General features: G+C 32.6%; 2 protein-coding genes across 2 annotated transcripts in view; both read left to right on the top strand.

Annotated features, from left to right (window-relative positions):
• Nucleotides 1-12,140, top strand: part of LOC140445523 (uncharacterized) — a 297,375-nt gene extending 285,235 nt beyond the window's left edge. The window contains exon 8 of the mRNA XM_072537615.1: nucleotides 11,258-12,140. Within this exon, the coding sequence (XP_072393716.1) occupies nucleotides 11,258-12,039 (782 nt within the window). The 3' untranslated portion in view covers nucleotides 12,040-12,140. The remainder of the gene's footprint in view (nucleotides 1-11,257) is intronic.
• LOC140445524 (uncharacterized) lies at nucleotides 1-26,881 on the top strand. The gene is made up of 2 exons (XM_072537616.1): nucleotides 1-497; nucleotides 24,483-26,881. Exon 2 carries the CDS (start codon nucleotides 25,841-25,843, stop codon nucleotides 26,840-26,842), a length of 1,002 nt encoding a protein of 333 aa, XP_072393717.1. The 5' UTR covers nucleotides 1-497; nucleotides 24,483-25,840; the 3' UTR covers nucleotides 26,843-26,881.
• Nucleotides 26,882-27,445: the final 564 nt, after the last annotated feature.

Here is a 27,445-nt window from a genome sequence, read left to right as displayed (position 1 = left end):
CTATTTTTCAATATTTTTTATTTTTTGAAATATTTTGTTTATTACAACTCATTATTTTGGACAAAGTAAATATTCGAGAACTATTTAATTAGAATAAAAGTAGTAAACAACTTCTTCCTAAATAACTGGAAGATTTGAGCTTCTGGGCTGTTTCTATATAAACTAAATCTCTTTGTAAACAAGTTAATTGTAGACTTACTTCAGTAGCAGCATATTCTAGTACACGAGAAAGTGCAACTAAAACAACACATTAGTATTTTGATGTTTTATTAAGCAACAAGTGTCTTAATTTAGTTACGGACCTTCTACAAAAGGTGCCCTGGTGACAGCAAAAGACGCCTCTCGTTCATTCCTAGCAAGAATACAACATCATTTTTGGTGACAGCACCAGCGGTGGGATCTCACTGGACTCTTGGGAACAAAAAGATCTACAGGCATTGGTCCTGGGTTGTGCAGTACACTTAACTAGTGAAACGGACCTCGAGAAAAGACAAAAGGTGAGTTATACTTATTTCTGTCATTCCTATCAAAAATTATTTTCCTTTCCCATACCTTTATTTGGCGATCGGAATTTTCTTGTTTTTCTTGTCCGGCTTTGGTGCTTAGAATTTTTGTCTTAGACTTTTTGTTTTCTCTTAGATAAAACTAAAAAACCTTAGTTTCTTTTTCCATTCTTTTTTGGAAATAGAAATTTTTTATTTTTGACTTTTTGTTTTTAAAACAAAATAAAAAAGTTTTATTTATAATGGAAGTTACAAGTTCCTCTTCTCAAACTCCAAACGAGAATTTGAATATAAATCTTAATACATTATTCAAATTCATGAAACCTTTTGATGGCAATCGACTTCATTTAAATCAATTTATTCTAAACGCAAAGTCTGCTTTTGACACATATTGACACATTTGACATATTTCGAGCATTGTCATCAATGAAATTGATATAGAATCTATCCATGAATGGGCAGATCTCAAACAAATGCTGAAGTCATTTTATGGCAGTGCAAAAAATATTGCACAGCTCTACGAAGAGTTAGAAACTATTCGTTAATTGCCAAACGAATCAATAACTGACTTTTATAAAAGAATCGATAAAATCAAAAATGACTACATAAATGCATAACTAAACTCATCAGAAAATGAAACTGATGATATGTGTGCAATCAAAAGAGGAATTCAAAAAACTACATTGCGGAGGTTTATCCTGCATTGCCATAGTCAAATATCTCAAATACTTAGAGCCCGTGACATAAAAACTATAAACGAAGCCTTTTCTCTTGCTCTACAAGAAGAGAAAATTCTAAATTATCATAGGGACTCTCCATATCAAGCATTCTGCTCTTATTGTAAAAAACAAGGGCATACTATCAAACAAAGTCGTAAAAAACCAAATTCTAATTCTAATCCGCAGTCTTATCCTAGTATTTCTAAATTCTGCAGTTATTGCAAAAATAAGTGTCATCATATTACTGAATGTCGTAAACGGCAATATAATAACAAAATGAAACCAAATATACATCAAAATCAAGGTCATTCGCAAAATCATGTACTTCAAGTGACCTCTACTGATACTGAATTACAATATCAAGAAATAATTCAGCAATTTCAACAAATTTCTTTTTTCAATCACACCTCGTACACTCATATTGTCCTCAAAAAATTCCAATAAAAAGCTTAATATTTTAGTTGATACGGGTGCTTCAATTTCTATAATTAAACATACCAGCATTCTTCCTCATAAAACATACCTGAATATCAAAGAAACCGAACAAATTTCAGGTATCGGATCTCCCAATCCAATTCGTACTTTAGGTACAACACATGTCGACCTACATAATCAAGATTCATCAATCAAGCCTAAATTTCACGTGGTAAATGCATTTCAAATTTTTACTCCTTTTGACGGTATTTTAGGAAATGATTTTTTTAGCCTAAACCAATGTGAAATAAATTATAAAATACAAACTCTAACAGTTAATGATAATATTTTTTCTTTTTCTGATTCTATCCAAAATAACACTATTCGTATACCACCTCGAAGCGAAATAATTGCAACAGTCAATACTAAATCTATTTCGCCATTTGAGGCATACATTTCTAAACGAGAAATTCAAGAAAATATTCTTATTCCAGATGTTATCACCACAAAAGTTGATAACATGATTAAAATTCCAATTCTAAATATTTCTGAGGAAGAAAAGATAATTCAGGTACCATGCATTGAAATGGAAACCTTTGAGTTGGTTGAAGATAAGCCAGCCACTCTAGTTCCTCCAAACTCTAAACTTTTTCCAATAAAAGTAGGAACTAATACAAAAAGAAGTAACCTTCTGGAAGAAAATTTACGAACCGAACATTTAAATGAGGAAGAACAAAATCTTTTATTAAATCTCTGTCACTAATAAATGAATTAACTTATACTAATACAACTGAACACAAAATCCCTACTTCTTCAAATCATTCTATTGCTGCAAAAACTTATCGCTATCCTAAATGTCATGAAGAAGAAGTCAAAAAACTAATTGACAAACCCTTTATTTTAACCACAGATGCTTCTAATGAAGCCATAGGTTCAGTTTTATCTCAAGGAGAAATAGGAAAAGACTTACCAATTTCCTACTACTCCAGAACTTTAAAAAGTGCTGAAAAGAATTATAGCACTACGGAAAAGGAATGTTTGGCGGTCATCGATTCCGTTAAACATTTTCGTCCTTATATTCTTGACAGAAAGATCTTCATAGTTTCCGATCATAAACCACTTTTATGGCTTATGAATATCAAAGATCCTTCTAGCCATTTAGTGCGTTGGAAATTAAAATTAATGGACTATGATTTCGAATTAAAATATAAATCAGGAAAATCAAATCAAAATGCTGTTGCACTTAGTCGACCAATATATCAAGTAAATAAAGAAATAAATCTCACAAATTGGGAAATATTCCATATAAATTATAAAAAACCTAATTTAAATATTATTGATATTCCGATAACCAAGATACAAAATCTAGTTTTTTTTTTGTCTTGTGATGCTGACCGTCACAATTTTCCCCTTGATTATCTTAAACAAACAAATCCAGATCATGATTTCCTTAAACATAATCCTAAAGACGTTTCAATTCTTAATACTCAAACTCAAACATATTTTCTTATTTTCCCAAAAAACAAATTCGAAGATGAAATTGAGAATACCATACTATTCGAAACATTACTCACTCTTTCTCAAATAATTTAAAAACAACAAATAAAAAATTTCACTATCATAAATCCTACTGTCTAAGATAAACAATTTCCATTGGATACGTTATTATCTATGTTTCAATATCTTTGTCCTAATCTCAAATATAAATTAAATCAAGATATTCGAACAGTTCTTATAACTTCAGAAGCTATAAATAACTGTCTAAAAGAAAATCATGACAGTCCTTTATCCGGTCATCAAGGTATTGAAAGAACTTATGATAAAATAAGAAAAGATTATTATTTGAATAACATGAAAGAAGGTATTAAAAAATATATTAAAGAATGCCCAATATGCCAAAAAGCAAAAACAAATTTAAAAAAAAATAAGTCACCGATGGAAATTACAACCAGATCTACCAAATTTTGCGAAAGAATCGCAATCGATATCGTGGGTAACACTTCCAGAAACTATAAAAGGCAAAAGATTTATTTTAACAATTTAAGACGATCTTACCAAATTTCTTCAAGCCTACGCTTTAAATGAACATAATGCTTAAACGGTAGCTAATAAATTAATGAAATTTTCTACAAATTTTGGATTTCCAGAATCTATTCTATCTGATCAAGGTAGAGAATTCATATCAGTTACTTTTAACGAATTCAATAAAACGATTAGTGTTAAACACGTCTTTAGTAGTCCATATCACCCACAAACAAATTGAACTTTGGAAAGATCTCATTTAACACTAAAAGACTATCTCAAATGCTATGTCAATGATAACGGTACAAATTGGGATAAATACTTGAATCAAGCAATATATGCTCATAATTCACATATTCACAAAAGTACCCAATTCACTCCCTACGAACTCGTATTCGGACAAATTCCTAGAGTACCAAAAGACTCAAAAACAAGAGATTATGAAGCTTTTCAAGAAGACTTCCAAAACAAAATATTAAAAACTACAGAAATAGGTAGGAATGCACAACTACAATCCAAAACACAATCAGAAGAAAATTATGATAAACCGCATAATTGCGAATATAATTTCAAAGAAAATGACTTAGTTTTAGTTTATGATGCATTATCCAAATCTCAAAATAAAAAATTAAAGCCAGACTATAAAGGACCTTATAAAATTATTCATATCCATAATAATAAAACAGCGACCTTACAAATATCAAAAAGTAAATTGAAAACTTATCATTTCAACTTACGAAAACCTTATTATTTTTTAGGAGATACTAACCCAAATCAAGAAGAAGAAAACAAAGAAAATGATGAATAAGAACATTTTGTTCCGTCTCCTTATATCCATTTTTCTTTCTTCTTCTTCTCAAATTCAATGTGCTCCTAATAAATTCTCTATTACTACAATTCCAAAGTCAAGTGGCATTTTTTATAATTCTTTAGGCCTAGCAAAAATCAGTAACAAAAAATTTACTTTACTAAACTTCCATAATCTGACATTTATCGAGGAACGTATAACAATTATTTCAAATTTCTATGAAAAATCCTTAAGTCTTTGTCATCATTTCTCTCATGATTATTTGCAAACAAAATGTAGCGAAACGCTTAAATTTATAAAATCTTCATGAAAATAAATTAATTTTAACTTTAATATTATAGCCCACAAAAATTTTAATAATAGAAGAAAACGTGGGCTTCTTAATGGGATAGGCGTCGGCCTTAAATGGTTATTCGGCGTCCCCGATGCGAAAGACGCAGATTTCTATTCCGATTCTATCAAAGCTTTAATGAATAATCAAAAAGAAACAGATTTATTAATGAAAGAACAAATATCATACACAATAACTAATATCAATAATTAATTAAATTCTCTACATCAAAATATAAAAGTAATCAATCAAAATTTTTAAAAATTTAACAAATTTGTTAGAAATACAATTACCAATCAACAGAGAACTACTATTGAATTAGACATGAATAATAATCTTATATTATTCATTAAAATGACCACGGAAACTCAAAAATTAATAGAATCCTATTTAAATTTACTAACTCTTGTGAGTCACGGTATAATCAGTTATAAAATATTAGCCCCCATCGATTTGCAAAAAGAATTAAAAAAAAATTTGTATTCGATATACATTGTCAATCACCTTGACTTTTGAAAACACATATCTTTATTATAAAATCATTGAAACCAAAGCTTTTGTTAAAAATAATCTTTTAATCATCTCTTTCGATATTCCTTTAACGACTGATCGATCATATGAACTATTTAAAATAATTCCATTGCCAATTCCACACCGTGTCAATCCTAAATCACACTCCTATATTGAACCTACAAAACCTTATATCCTTATTTCCAAATACAGAACTGTATACTCATTTCTAGAAGATTTGGCAACATGTGAAAATTACGAAACAAAAGAATTCCTTTGCAAAGACGTTTCCACCATAAGCAGATCACAAAAAAGTCCATGTGAAATGCAACTATTCTTATCCACTACTACGTCAATTCCTGAAACATGTCAAATAAGAAATATCTATGCCGAATCTAAAATATGGTTTTCTCTTCAAAACAATCAATGGTTGTACGTTTTGTACAAAACAACTACATTAGTAGTAGTATGTAACGAAGACACGTCTGAAGTAACTATCCAGATGATGGGCATCTTAAATCTTCAACCTTTCTGTAAAGCATACACTAATCAACAAGTCCTCAAAGCCACTACCACCATCATGGTTCAAAATTCTACACATCGAATTCCAATAACAGATATCACTGAATATGATTGCTGTATTAAATTTAGAAGTAACGCTACTGACCAAATTCAGCTTACTCCTATAAAGCTGACTAACTTAGATATTCAAGAACTCAACTATGCCCAACATAATCTACAGCAGTACGACGAGATTCTCCAAGACCATCTTAATTAACCTTTCATTATTAAACACACTACCTGGTACACATCAGCTCTTTAAATTGTACTAGGAATAGTCATTTTGATCATTACCTATAATTGTTGTAAATGGTTTGGTTTCCTTAAACTACTAAAAAGAATCTGCTGTTGTGTGAAAGAGCCAGCCAATACAAATCAACCCTTGAAAGCTATTTGTGGTCCATGCGTCAATGTCTACAATCAATGTTATCGTCCACCGAAAAGACGAGGTGAAAATTATCCAGTCGTTCGTTATCTTCCTGAAGAAGAATCTCTTCAGTACTTACTTTTGCACCACCTGAACAATTGCAAGGTCCTACAGCATACTCAACAAGAAGTCGTGTAAAAAAGACTTTTTCAGACAAGCTTAATTTAAGAGTGTCTTAAAAACTTATTAGTTTTTACATTTTTTACTAACTCATAACTTTATTTTACAAAACTATAATTATTATTATTTTGCTTTACTAATATTGTCAAATTTATTTTATTATCTTTCTGTAACATTTTATATAAATCAAAATTTATTTTCTATTTCTACTTTCTTTAAAATTTTTTTTAATTTTTAAAATCAAAAATTTTAAAAACAATCCCAGAGGTGTTGTATACCTCATATTTTTACACTAGATACTTAGTATTCACACTGTATAAACGTATTTCAAATTTCGTTTTCCGTCACATAAATAACAATTTATAAATTTTCCAAACGCAATTAAAAACAGTAAACAAATTATTCCTTATTCACTAAGTATCGAAATATTCCCGTTCTAGAATAAGGTTTCTTTCTATTTTCCAATATTTTTTATTTTTGGAATTATTTTGTTTATTACATCTCATTATTTTGGACAAAGTAAATATTCGAGAACTATTTAATTAGAATAAAAGTAGTAAACAACTTCTTCCTAAATAACTGGAAGATTTGAGCTTATATATATATATATATATATATATATATATATATATATATATATATATATATATATATATATATATAAAGTAGTTAGATATTATTGACTGACACGTTATGTAAAATAAAGTTTTATTTTGGGGTTGCAGTCATTAATAGGGCAGGAAAGTGAAACTCTTTGTTCTTTATCTAGCTTTCGCAAAATGTATTTGCTTCTTCAGGATATGCTAAAATATGGTATCAGTAAATACAATGAAATTAAAATTAAATAGCATTGTATAAAACTAGTATAAAAACTTACAACATGAGGTTAATCCATTAAATTTTCAAATTTACAAAACATTAAAACTTAACTCATTAAAATTATCTAGTTATGTAAGTACACTATTTTAATTTTATTTAATTTTGTAATAATATATTATAATATATAATGAATTTGTACAAAATTAAATAAAATTAAAATATTGTACTTACATAACTCGATAATTTTAATAAGTTAAGTTTTAATGTTTTGTAAATTTGAAAATTTAATGGATTAACCTCATGTTGTAAGTTTTTATACTAGTTTTATACAATGTTATTTAATTTAAATTTCATTGTATTTACTGATACCATATTTTAGCATATCCTGAAGAAGCAAATAAATTTTGCGAAAGCTAGATAAAGAACAAAGAGTTTCACTTCCCTGCCCTATTAATGACTGCAACCCCAAAATAAAACTTTATTATATATATATATATATATATATATATATATATATATATATATATATAATATATATATATAAATATATATATATATAATATATATATATAAATATATATATATATATATATATATATATATATATATATATATATATATATATATATATATATATATGAAAATTACTTAGTTCTCGGGAAGAACCGCGTTGAGAATTTATTACTCGACGTTTCGGCACCCATTTTGGAGCCATTATCAAGAGTGATAGGTTCGGTACGAGTTTGAGGTCTTAATCTGCCTACTCCCCTCACTCGAGACGTACCAGTATCGTGTTCTGTATTGCAAGAACTGTCTCTCGGCACTGAGGTCTCAATCTGCCTACTCCTCAGTGTCGAGTGACAACCGGTCTTACCCTGTGTGGCTGCTTATATAGATATCGGTTTGTATGAGTGTACCGATATCTTAATGCCCAGTCACATCATCACCCCGCCCAACTTAATTCAGTTGTCAACACTCTCATTTCTCGTTCCATAAGACTTACCGATAACACTCATAGGTCATCCGAAATTAATTCAATAAGGCAAACACTCTTACAAAACGGCTACCACAAAACCCAAATCAATAAGAGCGTTCAAAAACATCTAAACCCCATTCCATCCAAAAAAGAAACCTTGCCGCCGGATCAACCCAAAATCTTTCTACCTTTTATTAAAGGTATCACTGACAAGATCAGTAGAACTCTTCTTCCTCTAAATATCAAAACCATCTTCACTACTCACTCCAAGTTGTCCACTCTCGTCAGATCCGTAAAAGACCAAATCCCTAATGAAGACCATGGTGTCTACGAGATACCCTGTTCCAGTTGCCCACGTACATACATCGGACAGACAAACCGACGAATCCATAACCGTATTTACGAACATTCTATATCTGTCAAACATTCCGATACTACTTCAGCCCTAGCCCAACATCATATTCAAACAGGCCTTAAAATAGACTTCGAAAAAGCAAAAACCATCGCCCCCATCCGCTCCTTAAAATCGAGAATCATTCGTGAAGCTATCGAAATCGAAAAGCGGCCTAACAGCTTGAACATGCGCGATGACGCGAAACGATTGCCGGCAACATGGCGACCCCTGCTTCAGCGACCTCCCGCCCACACCGCTCAGGCCGCGTCAGTTCAGACCACGTCAGCGCATACCGTTCCCGCGCATACAGCGAGTATAAAAGCAGCCACACAGGGTAAGACCGGTTGTCACTCGACACTGAGGAGTAGGCAGATTGAGACCTCAGTGTCGAGAGACAGTTCTTGCAATACAGAACACGATACTGGTACGTCTCGAGTGAGACATGTCCTTTAACAAAACAGAACTTAACTTCTTCTAAAAATTTTAGTTATGTACCAATTGGCAGAAGAGGATAATACTGTCATATGTCGAAATGAAATAACAAACTTTCCTGAATTATTAATTAATTATCAAGGTTATCTTTATTTACAAGAAGACTAAATATGACAATTAGCTGTGTATTTCTTTTTAAGCTTTTAAGAAAGTTTATTACTTTGGAATTTGATACAAAACACACACACTGTCCACACAAACTTAAAATGATTGGATTCGACCCATATGAGGTGGAAACTGGACAAATCGTGGGAAGGTCAAACATCGAATTGGACTTCAGGTTATCCTGATGATAACAATATGTATTCTTCAAAACTCGGCTACTTAATTTTCACATAAAACCATGTGGGCCTCTTAAAACCATAGAAACGCTGTTTTTCAAACTCCCTAGCACGGAACACAGTAATAGGCCGGTGATTATCTCACTTTATAAAGACTGCCAAATAGCATTTTAAGATTAAATTTACCTCCTTCTAACTCATTGAATTAAACAAAAATTTTGCCAGTTTGTTTTGAAACCATCTGCTGAGAACCAATTCTACCGTTCTGAAGTCAATTCTCCTCGATTCATTCGACATTTCACTTTCAGTCCCCTCTATCCCCATCCAGTTTCTAGCTGTCAGCCAATCGGAACCGTTTTTTAAAGAATGATAATCGTAAATGTGAAAAATACATTAAAAATTTATTATAACACATTTATTATTACAATATCATTCGTCGCTGATACCGTCGCTAATACCGTCTTTATGTTTTACTATCTTTATTATTATCTTTATCTATATTTAAAGTTCTTGTTCAACACAATGTATCATTAGACGTTTCAAACGTTCTTGCAGCATTGTCGATCGAAGTTTTGATTTATTATGCTCAAGTACAACTTGTTACAGGAATTGTGACAGATTTTACCATTAGTTGGTTAAACGCGGAAAATATCTATTTTCTATTTTGTCGATACATCCAATCGTGCCAGTGATATTTCAAATCTTGATTTCCTAACTCATCTATAACGATATGATTTTACCTACTGAATAAATATGTTTTTTTATTCTTAGTCAAATTTATCGTTTAATGACTGAATCATTCGGTCTAAAAGTAGATAATATACAAAGAGTTTCACTTCTCTTTCATCGTTGACTTAAGCATTATAATCTAATGTGTTTTAGATAAAAATTTCAAAGTTTTTAACTTATTATTTCTGACCTTGAGGCCGAAGAACAGGCCGGCTTTAGAGCAGGTAGTTCAACTATTGACCATCTGTTTACTGTTACCCAGCTAAGCGAAAAAAAAAGTAGCATGAAATCATTAGTAGAAAGCATTAGAAGCAACAGAAATGGACTTCTGGAGAACAGTGGCTGGAAAATCAAGATTAGACAGAGTTAGAAACGAAAGAATACGAGAAATTATAGGTGTTAAGCACAATATAACAGAGGAAATCAGAAGAAATCAACTAAGATACTATGGACACGTCCAAAGAATGGATAAACATAGAATACCAAAGAAAGTATTGAACTGAATACCGCTTGAAAGAAGAAAGCAAGGTAGACCAAGATTAAGTTGGACAGAAGGAATAGATAAAGACTTAAGGGAGAAAGGAGTTAAAGAAAACCTTTGGAACGACCGAGATAAATGGAGACTGAAAATCAGAAGACGGCATAGAATGTTATACACTGATTGATTGATTTGTGACCTTTGTATTTTTAAGAGAATCTTTGTATTTTTAATATGATTAGCACAAGCAGTTAGCAATGCTAAATTAAGACAATAAGCATAGCAATGAATATACAAAATTTTAATATTTTTTCTATTGACATCTTTTCTGTACACCAGTAAAGTTTCCTAATATCGCTCAAAGGATACCTACAGCTGCAAGATCCTCCCATAAAACATTCATGTCCATGTAAAGTAGAATTTTGCGCGTTCAATTTTAAAATTACCAACGGTGGCCCGTATTAGGTATATCCACCTTAATTATAATTTTTAACTTATTTATTTTTATAATAACTTATTGATTTAGGATATCGATCCCAATTTTTGCTCCCCTCGAAAGGTAGTGTGGATTCCACGGCACCCGCTGTGGCCACGCCTATGGATACTTGTTAATATTTAAGCTTTTTACTTTTAAATAATTTTATTGATACATAATATAACTTATTAATTTTAGATAATACTGATTCAGATGACTTGGATATGACTTCTCCTAAAAATGAATTCAAAACAAGTTTTAATGGTGCAAAAAACGACGGATCTTTAACGACCAAAAAGACAACGACAACCAATCCTTCAGCAAAAAGTGTGTATACAACTCTAGCAAGACATCCAGTCACAATACTAACTCCAAGAACCACTAGCAAATTTATGCATGTAATATATTTTAAAACGCCACTTGTAACTCCTCGAGTGTTAAGAAGAACAACTAGTACCACACCAGGTTTTAAATCGTCAATGCCGAATAAGCAAGTAGCAGTTACTCGTTCTAAATTAACTTCTCTAGCTACTGTCATACCGCATCTACTTAGAACTACAGTTACAACTCCTACTACTTTAGTGACAGCAAATAAAGATGATGTAATTAATGTACCGAGACCTACAAACATCGATGAATTACTTTATGACGCTATAAGTGGATCTAAAGAATTTTGGTCAGGTGAAGTAGAAAATGGCATAAATACTCCAAACACAAGTAATTTCGGTAAAAGCAAGAAACTTTTCAGTCAGGTCAGACAAGTAGAAGAAACTCCGTATTTAGTAACCGTAACATTAAGTGTTTCTGCTGCTGTAGTTTTAATTTCTGTTGTTATTTTCGTAGTTATGAAGAGATATAAGTATTTCAGAAGTATACTACAATCTTCAAATGGGGAGAGTCAAAGTGACGTGCGGTATTTGACCAATTCTGACGTTCTGGACCTTTCCTTAGCTAATATTTATGACGAATTAATAAACTAACTTGTTTCAAAATGATTATAGGTAATAGGTAGAGTATTTTTGAAGATGTGCTGTTGAGTTTGTAAAACATTTAAAGAAAATAAATCCACAATGAAACAGTCCATATCATAAGTAAATTATTTATCTTTAAAATATAACCTAAATTGCTACGTAATTGCTTTAAAATATTTTTCCATATTGGTGAAACGTTAAATTTTCACTCCGTTCAATTTTTACTTTAGGGTAAAATTTTAACGTTAAATTTTTAATGGACGTCTTAAAATTTTACTCTCTAATACGGAGTAAGTACCACATTGGAAAAGTTGATCTATCCTATGTTAAAGAAAGATATTTAGGTGCTTGTTTAATTTCTCCCATGTTTTGTGGATGGACGAAGGTGCCGTAAATCTCCAAAAAATGGTTTTCTAATTGTTTCATTATTAGTCATTTCCACAAAACATGGGAGAAATTAAACAAGCACCTAAATATCTTTCTTTAACATAGGATAGATCAACTTTTCCAATGTGGTACTTACTCCGTATCAGAGAGTAAAATTTTAACGTTAAATTTTTAATGGACGTCTTAAAATTTTACTCTCTGATACGGAGTAAGTACCACATTGAAAAAGTTGATCTATCCTATGTTAAAGAAAGATATTTAGGTGCTTGTTTAATTTCTCCCATGTTTTGTGGAAATGACTAATAATGAAACAATTAGACAACCATTTTTTGGAGATTTACGGCACCTTCGTCCATTTTCTTTATCACTGAGTGTCTAAACCTTTTGATGATTATTTACGCATCAGCTCTCATTTTTAATATCTATGTATAATACACTAAGGCTGCTGTGCGAAAAACGAGGATAAGTATTTAACCTACTACATGTTTTTGTGTGCAAATGCGGGAGGAACTCCAATAATTTGGTATTTTACTGCAGGACCTGCATATCATGGTGTTTATATCTCGGGTTAGGCGGCCACCTGAGGGATTATGTAATTAAGCTGGTTATTAACAAATAAACATTTAACAAAGATTTTGATAGCTATTTTAATTCATTTTAGGGTATATGAAAGGAGCTCTTTTATAATGCTCGTCTTTTTTGAACCACTCTATTTCTGCCTGTCATGAAAAGCTCATTAGTGTAAGTTAATTTTGTTTATTAGTAACCAGAATTAGTAAACAAACGATTCAGTAAATTCAAGGCATTTAACAACACAAAATGCTCATAGATTTTTACTTTTTGTTAACATAGGAAAACAGTCCTGTGGTCAAGATTTGATCTCTGTTCAATTTTTTCACATGCGAAAAATCATGTCATTTTTCGCTGCATTACTTGCTACCATTCAACCACAATTTTACAATTATTTCTCATCCTTCAACCCTTCCTACTCACATTTTAACCCCGCTCCATTAGAAATACAGACAGTTGTAAGATAGCAAACAAGAAAGTCGCTCTCTTGATTGTTGACTGTCGCTAGGGACAGTCGTTGGCTTTTTCGTCTGCTGAGTCTCGCTAGGCAGGCGTATAATCTCTCTATCGCTACCTATCGCTTGGTACAGACTTACCGCGCTTTTTCTCCACTCTAATTATCTCTCTCGCTTATAGTTACGCGAAAAATACCGCAAATACTATTTTAAATCGTGTACAGACGAAATGTGCTATATCTCGTGATCTCAGTGTTAGTACCGCGAAACACGTGTTTAGAAACCGGTACCCGGACAGATCCTCGTATGAAGAACAACCGCGACTGAAAGCCTCTAAATACCCCGAGTGTGTGTGTGTGTACAGCAGAAGAATTGGTAAGACTTTGTATAAACTTATTTTGCTATAATCTGTACAACCTTTTACCACATATCCTAATTTATTTGAACCAGCGCTATGTAATACAGTCCTCATTAACTGAAATTATAGTCATAATTTCACATATGTACACCCTTTTTGTACATATTGTGGTCCTTCGAGCCGGATGTAAATTATAATATCATAATCTCTCTCTCACTCTCTATCTCTCTGTCTCACATCTTGATTCTACATAGTTTGGCACACTTTTAAGTCATATGTAAATCCTTATTCTCTCTGTTTTATCTCATGCTCGATTGAACATATTTTGATCCAATTCGGTTCAGATAATTCTTATCTCTGCTGTAAATCTCATTAGATTTGGTCCTTCGAAGTTATGTATTTCTATATATGTGTATATGTTCTCTGATATATATGTATATACGTATGTATTGATAAATCGATATATTGATTGATCGTCGTTTAATAATTTTCACCTGCGTAAATTCCAATTTTATGATTTTATTGTTCAAAAACGTTAGAAAGTCAGGTACAATTACCCATTGATAGATACTTGTGACGTAGTAAAAATCACAGCCTTTTGTCAACCAAAAATACCCATTATAATCCCAACTAATTGTATTGTTCTCTAGCACGTTTCGCCATAGGTACACATCTAGGTAAATAATTTGGGATTTTGTCCTATTATTCTGAATAATAAATTTTTACAAGAATTCTCCGCTGTTATTGTCATTAATCCCTAGCATAATAATTGCTTTATTAAAATCTCTTGCTGACACAAACTAAATTTTTACAATAATCTCTGCTCTTAGAAAGTATTTGCGTATTAATTGCTTTATTAAATCAATGAAAATTATCTCTATTAGTGTTAATTTAAATAAAATTCACGATACCAAATATAATTTTCACACAAAAAAACAAGAAACTGATAATCTCATTACACTCTTATATATACAATTTTTTCTCTTCTCTTTGTACTCTTATCAAGGGTCGCTGGGTTTCATTCTCTTTATCATTCATCTCTGTCTGGTACATTCTTATTATACTTTATTTAACTATACTATAGTCTGATTAGAAATGGTAGAAACTGCAAAATATTTACCCGCAAAGCGTGCAGCGAAAACAAACATTATAAGGATTATGAGCTCTAATGAACGAGATCTCACTAAATTTAGAATCAGAGAAAATATTACTCAACTTAAGGCTGCTTTTCAATCGTATTCAGAAGCTATGGAAAATCTAGCTGACGATGATAATGCTCTAGAAACGAAGATGAAAAATATATGGATGCCTTATGTTACTTGGAAGAAAAACTGGAGCGTATAGAAGATTCACTCTCTTCTAACTCACTATCGGGACAAGGATCAAGTCATAGCAATAGCACTGCCGCTAACTCTCGACAAAGCAATCAGGCTTCCAGAACTAAAAATAAATAAATTTAGCGGAAATTTACATAAGTTTCCGTCATTCTTTCAAACTTTTATTGGAATTATAGACGCTGATGACTCTCTCACCGACATTAAAAAATGTATATATCTCAAAAGCCTTTTGACACATGATGCATTAAAGGTTGTTGATAATATTCCCCTCTCTGGTGAAAATTATAGTTTGGTACGTGACACTTTGGAAAAAAGATATACAGACCATAATCTTATTGTGCAGCAATTGATAACTAATATTGTAGATACTAAAAGTCTACAAAATAACGCCTCATATTCAGAACTAAAAGACTTCACTCTCGCTATAACAAATTCTTATAGAGCTTTAAACAATCTCGATTTGTCATCCAAAGAACTTCTTAATTTGATTTTAATTCATATTACTTCCTCAAAGCTCGACAGTGCCACTCTCAGATTCATTGAATTTTTACCTGAATCAAATAAAATCAAAGATTTTAACCAATTTCTAACGATGGTAAATGACAGAGCAAAATATCTAGAAAATCACTATGCAAACTCTAAAGCGAAACATCAACCCTCAAAAGAGACAAGGTCCTCTTTTTACATAAGCACAGATAAAAATAAACCCCCATCTCAAGTAATGAAAGCTAAAGTATGCAGCTATTGTAAGTTGAATAACCATTCTATATATCTTTGTCAAGATTTCAAATCTCTATCTGCTCCCTCTAGGCGTAATTTTGTTCAACAAAATTCTCTTTGTACCACCTGCCTTGGAACCAGACATCGCACGATTGATTGTACCTTCAGGTATTCATGCTCTAATTGTAACAGAAGGCATCACTCTTTGCTTCACAGTGACTCGAGAAATCGCGAAGCCACGTCCACACATCGTGAGCACTCAAATTCATACAGATCTTCTCAAACAGTCGATGCTCACGTTTCTACACGGAATAGGATTGAACCTTATGCTTCAACGTCTAGTCCTTCTCGACATCTCCATCTACTCATGCTGTTTCAGCAGTCTCTACGTCGGCTCCTATGGTTTTATTAGGCACTGTACAGGCATATCTCATAGCCCCGAATGGAAAAAGAGAGTATGTTAAGGTCTTATTGGACCCAGCATCACAACTTAGTTTTGTCTCTAAAAGCTTGTTAAAGAAGATTGCGGCACCCACTTATAAAAATCATTTTAAGATTCATGGTATCGCCCAATCTATTTCAAATTCAACCCTTATGTCTGATCTGACTATCTTCTCTGCTGCTACAGACACTTGCATTAAAATCAAATGTTCAGTACTAGACAGTATCACTACTAAACTACCCCAAGTCCCAATTTCTATTAATAAGCTTAACTTGCCTACAGAAGTGGTATAAGCCGATCCAAACTTCCACTCTCCTTCTGAAGTAGATATATTGCTTGCCGCTGACATATGCGCAGATATATTGACAGATAATATCATACAGCTTGACTCTGGCCTTCCAATTCTTCAAGGCAGCTCATTTGGACACATTGTAAGTGGAAGAATTCCCGAATCTTTTATTCGAGGGAGGTGCTCTAAGTCTCAGTACGTAAATAATTTAGTCACTTGTGTTGCTCAGTCGTTTGATATGAAATTAGCTGATAGCGTTGATTTACACCTCACTCAAATCATCCAACGCTTCTGGGAAATCGAAGACATTCCCTTGGACCGTAAAGTATCTGTGTCACAACACCCTGCTGAGATACAGTTTATTAAATCTGTAGCAATCTTAAACACAAACAGATATCAGGTTAACATAGGTCTTAAAACTAATAGGAATCAGCTTAATTTAGGTAACACTTTCTTATCAGCTAAGAAGCGTTTTCTCAATCTAGAAAGAAAAACTTCATGCATCTCCAAAGTTGCTACATAATTATTCAAAAATCATACAGGATTATGCGACTGACGACAAGATTACACAAATTCCTTTAAAAATCCAAAACTCACAGCATCAATTTAATTATTTCTTGCCCCATTTCCCAGTTAAAAAAGTAGGTTCTTCAGGGATTCGAATTGTGTTTGACCCAAATAATAAGGTAGCAGGTGGACAATCTCCTAATGAGGTCTTAGACCCTGGGTACACATTCCAACCTGAATTATTTGATATTCTCCTAACCTTTAGGCAATATACCTTTGTATTAACTGCCGATATGTCCAATATGTATATGCAAATTATGATAAATCCCGAGGAAACCTTTGTGTTAAATTTCCTTTGGAGAGATCATCCTGATGAACCCATTCGCGCTTATCAACTAAAACGTCTTCCATTTGGACTCTCTTCATCTCCCTTTCTCGCTACACGTGTGTTAAAATATATTGCTGATTCCAATCAAACCACGCACCCAGTAGCCTCTCACACTCTAAGGAATTCGACATATATTGACGACATCTTGTCAGGCGCCAATAACTTAGAAGGCTTACATACACTTTATTCTCAACTATGCTCGCTTCTAAACACTCTTGGTTTCCAACTCCATAAAATACATTCAAATTCTCGTGATTTTTCAAGAGAATGTAACATGGCCTCCACTTCAGAAGTCAATCTTAACTTAGTTAACGGTTCCACTAAGGTTCTAGGTATTAACTGGTCACCTGATCTAAATGATTTCTCTTTTAAGCTGCCCGTTTATGAAGGGGCCCCTCCCCTAACAAAAAGAAAAGTATTGTCATATGTGTCACGAATGTATGACCCCTTAGGATTACTGTCACCCATTATAGTACACTCTAAACGGTTCTTACAACGTCTCTGGTCATTACCCTTAGATTGGGACAGTGAGATACTGGATGACCTATTGATCTTAGATTGGAAATCATTATTGGATACATTCCAATCAATATCTAAAATTACATTTCCCAGATGCCTGACACTTCCACTGCCTATATCGGATATGCAATTACATTGTTTCACCGATGCCTCTCAGGACGTCTATGCTGCTTGTGTGTATCTTCGAGTCGTGTATAGTGACAACACAGTCACGTCTCGCCTCATAGCATCGAAAACTAGAATAGCTCCACTAAAAAATAAACTAACTATTCCTCGGTTAGAATTATTTGGTATCTTATTAGGTGTCACTCTTACTAGAAAGGTACTTGAAGATTTTTCAAAAAACGTCACAATATCTGAAGTTCACATATTTTCAGACAGCCTCATCGCTTTAACATGGATTTTAACAACTAAATTTACATGGAATCCATTTTTACTTCATCGTGTCAGTCAAATCAAAGAATTAAGTAAATCCTTTTTATTTCATCATGTAAGTTCCTCTTTAAACGTAGCAGATTTGCCCTCTAGAGCCTCAGATATCACTCAGTCAAACTTAAAAAAATTAGACCGAAGGTCCCCCCTTTGTAGTTTTCAGTGTAATAGACTACTCTCAATTCACGATAAAAGAATAGACGGGAGATTTACTGGAACTCAGACACACTCAGATCACTCTAAGCACAACCTCTGACATATCTTAAGTGAATAATACCCTTGAAACCATTTTTAATAAATGTTCGTCATTCTCAAAAATTCAGAGAATTTTGGCATATGTTTTTCGTTTTCTCTCAAATCTAAGAAAAAGACATACTAATTCACCTTTAGAATTAGGACCACTGCAGGTTTGTGAAATAAGCTCCTCCACCACTGTGATTGTTAAGTACATACAATCACAGGCCTTTCCTAAAGAATTTCATGAGTTAAAACATCGGAAAATAATCTCTGATAAAACTATCATAAAACTAAATCCCTTCCTCTCTGAGAAAACTGGACTTCTTCATGTAGGTGGTAGATTAGAATTTGCCCCTATCTCTTTCGAACAGAAACATCCCTTGCTACTACCATCTAATCATTCAGTTGTCAAATTAATGATAAAACAAATGCATGTTAAATTGGGACATGCAGGTGCCTTGACCACATTGTCAAATTTTCGTTCGAAATATTGGCCTATCTCTGGACTAAGACAAACAAAGAAGATAATACACGACTGTGTAAAATGTTTCCGTTTCATGACACCCAAGTCAACACAACTTATGATAGATCTCCATCCCGATCGTGTTCTCTCGACAAGACCTTTCCAAAAGGTCTCAGTAGATTACGGAGGTTTTTTCATAATCCGATCTTCTCATCTTAGAAAGGCTCCATTATACAAAGCATACATAGCCTTCTTCATATGTATCACCACCAAATGTGTACATAGCGAACTTGTTACCGGCTTAACAGCTGATGCTTTTATTCTCACCCTTAAAAGATTTATTGCAAGGCGGAGTACTCCCGAGATTATATGGTCAGACAATGCTACTAATTTCTATGGTGCCCGCAATCAGCTTCTTGAGTTAAACTAACTCTTTAAAAGTAAGAACTTCTCGCAGAGGATTACTAATTTCTGCTCTGAAAACTCTATTCGTTTTAAATTTGGAGTGCTCGTAACCCTTCTCAATTTGGGTTGCATGAGGTAGGGATTAAAGGTGCCAAATACCATCTTTATTGTCTTGTAGGAAATCTTCGTTTTACCTTTGAAGTTTTTTATACAATAATTTGTCAAATCGAAGCCATTTTAAACTCAAGACCTATCACTCGGCTCTCAAACGATCCAAATGATCTTTCAGTCTTAACGCCCGGACACTTCCTTGTAGGAAAAAGTCTCACAAGTCCACCAGAACCAGATCTCTCACAAATACCACAGAACCGTCTTTCCCTCTTTCAGCATATCTCGAAAATTCATCAAACCTTTTGGAAAAGGTGGTCGGTGGAATATTTGCATATGACCCAAAGTAGGAGTAAGTAGAACATCGCTACTGATCCTTTAAAGATAGGTGATGTTGTACTAATTAAAGATGAAGAGACTCCCCCACTCCTCTGGCCTCTGGCAAAGATTATCGAAGTGCTCCCAGGCAAAGACTCTCTTGTTGGAACTGTTAGGGTATCCACACCTAATGGCGAATACCTTAGGTCAATAAAGAAAGTAGCTAGGTTACCCTTTAACCAATAGTGTCACTTTCTGCCAAATATGTATATAGTTTCTCTAGACTTTAGTTTCTCTAGATTTTAAATAGTTTTTAGTTATCTTAGTTCATTACAACAGTACCCCTAATGTATACTGGTTTACCCTCGTTCTCGAAGTAACTATTGGATACCCTATCCCAGTGGCGTAACTCTTCTCGCCCGCCCCCAGTATGTTCAATTTTTTCACATGCGAAAAATCATGTCATTTTTTCGCTGTATTACTAGCTACCATTCTACCACAATTTTACAATTATTTCCCGTTCTCCAACCCTTCTTACTTACAATTTAACCCCACTCCATTAGAAATACAGACAGTTGTAAGATAGCAAAGAAGAAGCTCTCTCTCTTGATTGCTGACTGTTGCTAGGGACAGTCGTGCGCTCTTTTCGTCTGCAGAGTCTCGCTAGGCAGCCGTATAATCTCTTTAACCTGTTACCTATCGCTTGGTACCTACTTACCACGCTTTTTCTCCACTCTAATTTATCTCTCTCGATTATAGTTACGCGAAAAATACCGCAAATACTATTTTAAATTGTGTACAGACGCAAATGTGCTCTACATCGTGATCTAAGTGTTAGTACCGCGAAACACGTGTTCAGAAACCGGTAACCGGACAGTTTTCCCGTATAAGAACAACCGCGACTGAAAGCCTCTAAATACCGCGAGTGTGTGTATGTGCAGCAGAAGAATTGGTAAGACTTTGTATAAACATAATTTGCTATAATCTGTATAACCTTTTACCACATATCCTTTTTGTACAGGAACCATACATGTATTTGAACCGAAAAGCATATCTCACTGGAGTCCACCCTTTGTCTGCATATGTGTCACACAATTTGTTTTTCCATTCATCCCAATTAGAATTTATTGAATATTTTATAAGCATCGACCTATACCAATACACTCATGATCCTTCTAAAAATAATCTCAGAAGTTCAATTGTTTCCATATTTTGATCTATTTGCAATCTTTTGCACTCATTTTTAAATATTTCCATCCATTGTAAAACGTTCACATTTTTACCTGTAAATTTTTTTATGCGCGCATGTGTTTTTCTATAGTCGATGTTGTTTAGTAGTAGACCAGTTGTTAGTTGTTAGAAGAGGCTCATTGTTGAGTAAATATCTGCCTATTACTTTCGTGTTAATTATTATTCTATTAGGTAAGTAATACACTGTTTAATAAATAAAATACATTTTTTATTTAGATTTCAAGTTTTAATAAAACAGTTCTGTAAAAAATACTACAGGAGTTAGGACTTTTTCTTGCCTTAAAATTATTTTTACAAAAGACGTAACTCCATATTAACCTAAAAATCTTAAAGTATTAAAACTAATAATATATTTCTGGTAAAATACTTCGTAGACCTACCTTCTTGAAATAATTAAGTTTTATTGGTTTACAAAATTTAGTTTACAAAAGAACGTACTACACAACCGAAGTACTTGCTACTGACCTGAAGGATCTACTACTAAACGTAGAGCCGTAGTGCTCTTGTGCGCATCACACCAATCGTATTAGAACTAGTTTTTCATGTGGTTTTTCATATGCTTGTGTTTTGTGAATAATTATTATTAGAATAAAAGTGAGCAGTGAGTAAAAATGAGTGGTTCAGATTCCGAAGCGACAAAAGAGTTAGGCGAGGACAAAAATGAACAAGTATTGTTTGTTAATCTTCTTGAAAATTATTAAATTTTATTTGATAAAAGAATGATCCCAAAAATTAAACATGAAAAGCTGCATTGAATAAATTAACTGCTGCCTTTAATAAAATTATCAAAAAAACATGGATTTAAAACAAATTATGAAGAAATTCAACAACATGGAAAGAAAGGTTAAAAAAATTTTTGACGTAAAAAAACTGGTAACAAAAAAATCGTACTAACTGACTGGTAAAGAAAATTCTATGAGTTATGGAACATTGGAGAAAATCCAGTCTTTCACAGGGTACAAGGTGCTTGTCAGGTCAGTGTAACAGAGGAGATTGGGGTTTCATCACAAAAAAATAATGATGAAAACGTTCTTTTTAGCTCCAATTCTGGTTGCCAAAAACTAACAGGCAGAGCTCCCAAATATCCTAGTGCGAGGGAGAAGTCGCTGATTGAACTACAGAAGACCTGCTTACGAAAACAAATTGAAGCAGCCGAAGCTCAAATTTCTTGTGCTCGTGCTCAACAGCCTTCGGCAAAAGCTCAGGAACGAGCCGCGAACAAAATTTGTATGTAGATGTGTATTTTTATAAAAACAAAGTTATAAACTAAATATTAAATAAATATGTGATTATGTTCGTGTTTAGTTTATAATAGAAATTAGTTTTATTTATATAATAGAAATCAAAATATTCGTTACGAATTTTTATTAGACCCTGTACATATGGTAATAATATATTATGTGTTAGTTGACATTATGAAATAGAGCCTCCGCAACCTCATTTCTACGTTGTGTGCCTCGATTTCGAATTTGTGCTTGATTTCCTTCAGGTATCACTGCATCTTGCACTACAATTTGAACTGGATCAAAATCATGGTACGAATCCTGCAGATGTTTAGATATGTTGTGAAGTACAAATGCACTTACAATATGTTTTGGAATGTTTTCAGTTTTTAGGCGAAAAGTATACTGTAACATTGGAAAACGCCTTTTCAACTGACCAAAACAGCGCTCGATGACACAACGTTCCTTCTCATGAATTGTATTATAATTTTGTTGAATAGGTGTGGTGGATTTTTAAAAGGTGTCAACAAAAACGGTGCAATACCATATCCTTCCTCACCTATCAAGGCTGCTCCTTGAACATTATTATACATAATTCGATAAACTACGGAGTTTTCGACTATCGTGCACGGAGCCTGGCCAACTCGCATTGACACTGGTAAATATTTCTTGGGCGTTACAAGTAGCTTATACATTTTATGGAATATACTCCTTTTCTATTTACGTATTCTTTACCATGGATACGTGGCTTTGTTATTTTAACGTGGGCACAATCAATAGCACCTATAACATTGGATATTTGCTTATTGGTATTTGCCCACTGATTGATAGCAACTTCAAATAACTTAGTAGTTAGTAGTTAGTATTAGGAAATGCTATCCAGTTATTTCTCTTTAAGTAAATTCCTTCTGAAACACTGATCAAAAAGGTAATATTTATATTTTTCAAAGTTTACAACTTATTTCCAAAACTAACCTAAACTTCTTAAAAATATCTCCATTTTTCGGGTGACAAGGGTCCACCTCTTTTTTCTACGGAATCGTCATCGTCAAGAAAATGACTAGCAAGCCACTCTACATTTTCTCTGTTGAATCTAAAACAAAAAATATGAAAGTAACTTTTTATAAAGATTTTATATTAATACCTAAATATATATACCTACATATGCAGTGCGCTGAAATAAGTCTTACCCCCCACTTTCCTACTTTCCCATTTAAAAAATCAAAGTTATGACTGTCACCTGAAGAAGTATTGCTTAAAGTTCGAAACATTGATGCTATAATATACTATGATTATTTTAAACATCGACCTCTCTGAGCGTTTTGCTTATATACTAAAAATAAATGAGTTAATATGGGGGTATTGCTGGCATTATTCCAGCAAACTGTATGAATAAAACTGCACTATTCATGATAATTACCTGAATATTTTACGATAAATATCGTCATTGTATATTCTTCCTGGTTTGTAGATTTTTCTACGACAAACATTCATAAATGCTACCATTTGTTAACAAAAAACACCTACGCTGAAGTCGTTCATCCACCAACTTCACCTAAACTGAAGCAAATTTTACTAAACTAGCAAATACTTCAAAAGCGTAGTACATCCTTCTATGTATCTGGTAAATAGTAGCAAATATTACGGAGGAAAGCAAAATGCTTTGTAAGTGTAGCAAGTACTACAAAAATGTAGAATTACTTGAAGCATTAGCAATACTACGTTTTATGCATTCCACCCAATGTTTATGCATAAAACCTGTTTAAAAAAATGTTTATTTATAAACTAACATAAAACCGCCTAACCTAGCTAAAAGTGTTAATTCCATATCTATTGAAGAGTTAGTAGTTTCAAGACCATTTTTTGAAAATAATAAATGATTGTTTTATTGATTAACAAAATTAAAATTAATTTTTATCATAATAGCTATTTAATTAATGTTTATTTCTAAATTAACTAACTAACGTATAACCACCTAACCTGTTGAACATTATTTTATTATTTAGAAATATATATAATTTCAGTGTTTTTGTATTGTTTCAGATTAAGAAATAATAATATTTCGAACAATCATGACCAGTAGAAGCCGTAAAATTATGGAAATGTTAAATAGTGTAAATACATCTGAGGTGACTAATGACATCTTAAATAGAGCAATTAATTCAAAAAATGAGATATTGGTTATAAGTGATACAGGATCTCGTTCTAAGCTAGAATTCTTAAATGGAAATACCGAAGTTTCTGTTTCAGCAGAAATTTCATTTGATGGTAGTCTACTGGAGTACTGCTAAATAATGATCCTTTGATTATGTCATCTTACACTGATGGTTTGATCAAATTTTTGAAACAAGCTTACACCATGACACAGTTAAAGATGGTAGGCTTACTGAGCAGTAATGTTTTAAAACAGTAACAGAAGACAGTGTTCTAGATAAAGCCTACAGATTAATATATTTGATGCTATTAATATTTGCGGGAATATTGAGATAGAAGACAACTTGGGCATACAACCTGATGAAACCATCTACCAGCCAATCACGTCCACTGCTGGACAGAGACCTCCACCAGTTCTTTTTAGTGATGAAACTATACTGGATAATAATGTATATCAGTTTCAGAATGTTGGAAAAAGAGTTGAACTTGAAGAGGTTCAGCAAATAGTTGAAATTGTGCAAAGAGTAGAACTTGAAGTATGAACAAACAGTTGAATTTAGAGGAGAGGAAATTATTGAAGAAGGTGTCCAGGTTACAGAAGAGCCAACTTCTAATAAAAGAAAATGGCAAAAACGTCACCAAGTAGTTTCAGGTAAAAAAATATTGATGGGAAATGGAAGTACGATATCCCTAAAGAGCAAAAGTCTTTAAAACAAAAATGTACCTGTACCAGAGGAGAAAAATCCATTATGAAATGTAGTATATTGTCCGAAGAAGATAGGCAAAAGATATTTAACCAGTCTTGGAAGATGTCTTGGAAGGAAAAGAAAGTTTTTGTTAGTACCCTCGTAATGGTCAAACCCTCAGAAAGGGCAAGAGACAGAAAAGAAATAGGAAAACGTCGAAAACAGACAACTTTTCTTTATTTTTTGATAGTAAATGACACAACACTAATGGTGTGTAAGACAATGTTTTTGACCACTCTGAATTTGGGGGAAAATAATTCGACTATGGAAAAAATCTTTGAATGAGTTTGAAAACTTAAATGATGATGAGTCACGTAGAAGTGTAGAACCTAGACCTAGACAGAAGAGAAAATCAGCTAAGAAAGAATCTAGTGTCATTTTACATGATTTTTTTGATAGCTTGGTGAAAATGGACTTACATTACTGTAGGCAGTCTTCAAGCAAAATGTATTTAGAGCCCAACTGGACATGTAAACAAGATCTTTACAGGGAGTATTGTAGATGAAGTCAAGAGAAAGAGAAAGATACAACATTACTGTCCTATTTTGTATTTTAAATACATTTGAGGACAAAAATTTATGCTTATTTAGACTTAATAAAGATGAATGTGAAACTTGTGTTGGTTACAAAGAGGGCCAAATTTCAAAAGAAATCTACGATATTAATCTTTCGAAAAAGGAAGGAGCCAGAGCTAAAAAGGAAAACAAAACAAACAAAAAGTACGTGTTCACAATGGACTTACAAAGTGTATTGCTTTGTCCAAAATCAAATGTCTCTAGTTTATATTATAAAACAAAGCTTGCTGTACACAATATTACTTTTTTTAACCTACACACTAAAGAGATAAAATATTATGTTTGGCATGAATCTGAAGATAGACTCACGCCTAATGAGTTCTCATCAATAATCTGCGACTTTATCAATTGTGAATGCCTCTTACAAAGCGAAGATCAATTAGTTACATTATACAGTGATGGGTGTGGGTACCAAAACAGAAATACTGTTCTGTCGAATGCTCTCCTTAATGTAGCTAAATTAAAAAACATAAAAATTGGACAGAAATATCTAACAAAAGGACACACTCAAATGGAAGCAGATTCGGTATACTCCCAAATTGAACGCCAAGTGAGAACAAGAAGTTTCAATGTTCCAGCAGATTACTGCGATGCTCTCAAGAAAGCTCGTACAAAGCCCAAGCCTTATGACGTGAAGTACCTTAACCACTCATTTTTTTTTAATATTGAAGGTACACGGAAAAATATAAAATCTATTAGGCCAGGAAAAAGATGCGGAGACCCTTGTGTTGCTGATATTGTTGCACTTCAATACCAGCTTGATTTAATTAACTACAAGTTACGTTTCACACAAGAGTGTAAACCTCTGGCTTTAATATGCAATATTCCATCAATTCAACGAGTGAATTTGAAAGATATTCCTAAACTGTACTCTGAAAGATTGAAAATAACAAAGAATAAATACAATAATCTTCAGGAGCTAAAGTAGACCCTTCCAACGGATTACTATTATTTTTATGATAATCTTCCATGGCAGTAGTTTAATATTTTTTATGTATTTTTAAATTTTATATTGTAATAAATAAATAAATACTTTAACATCTTGTGTGTCTCTTTTATTTTGTATACCCTAATTTACAAAATAAAATGTCATATCTCCTCAGTAAAATTAAGATTCTAGCCAGAAAAAGGCATATCTTCGGCAATTACATATTAAAATGTATTATTTTTTATTGAAAACTATATAAATAAGCTTTTCTATTTACAAAATAAATAAAACCATCGATAAAAATTAATATAATACAATTTTTTCTGTTTTTTTCTTCTCTTGTAAAATTAGCATGTTTGGAGTTACAATTACATTCCATGGGCTTAACTGTCCCAATGAAAATTATACCACATAAAATAATTTTAATTTACCAAATATTTATCGGTTTGTTTTTTTTTATAACATTGATAAAACAACATAAACAAGAAATTTGGATATTCGTAAAATAATTACACTTCCTATGAAAATTTTGAAATATTTTAATCTTTTTTCATATGTTTTTGTACTCACAAAAAAAATAAAATTCTGAATATTATAAAAAGA

This window comes from Diabrotica undecimpunctata, chromosome 7 (genome assembly GCF_040954645.1).
Source record: "Diabrotica undecimpunctata isolate CICGRU chromosome 7, icDiaUnde3, whole genome shotgun sequence".
Classification (NCBI taxonomy): domain Eukaryota; kingdom Metazoa; phylum Arthropoda; class Insecta; order Coleoptera; family Chrysomelidae; genus Diabrotica; species Diabrotica undecimpunctata.
This window is presented reverse-complemented; position numbering and strand designations above follow the sequence as displayed.

Excerpts from the sequence above, each read along its gene's own strand:
- LOC140445524 (XM_072537616.1), top strand. The coding sequence starts at position 25,841 with ATGAAGTCAAGAGAAAGAGAAAGATACAACATTACTGTCCTATTTTGT.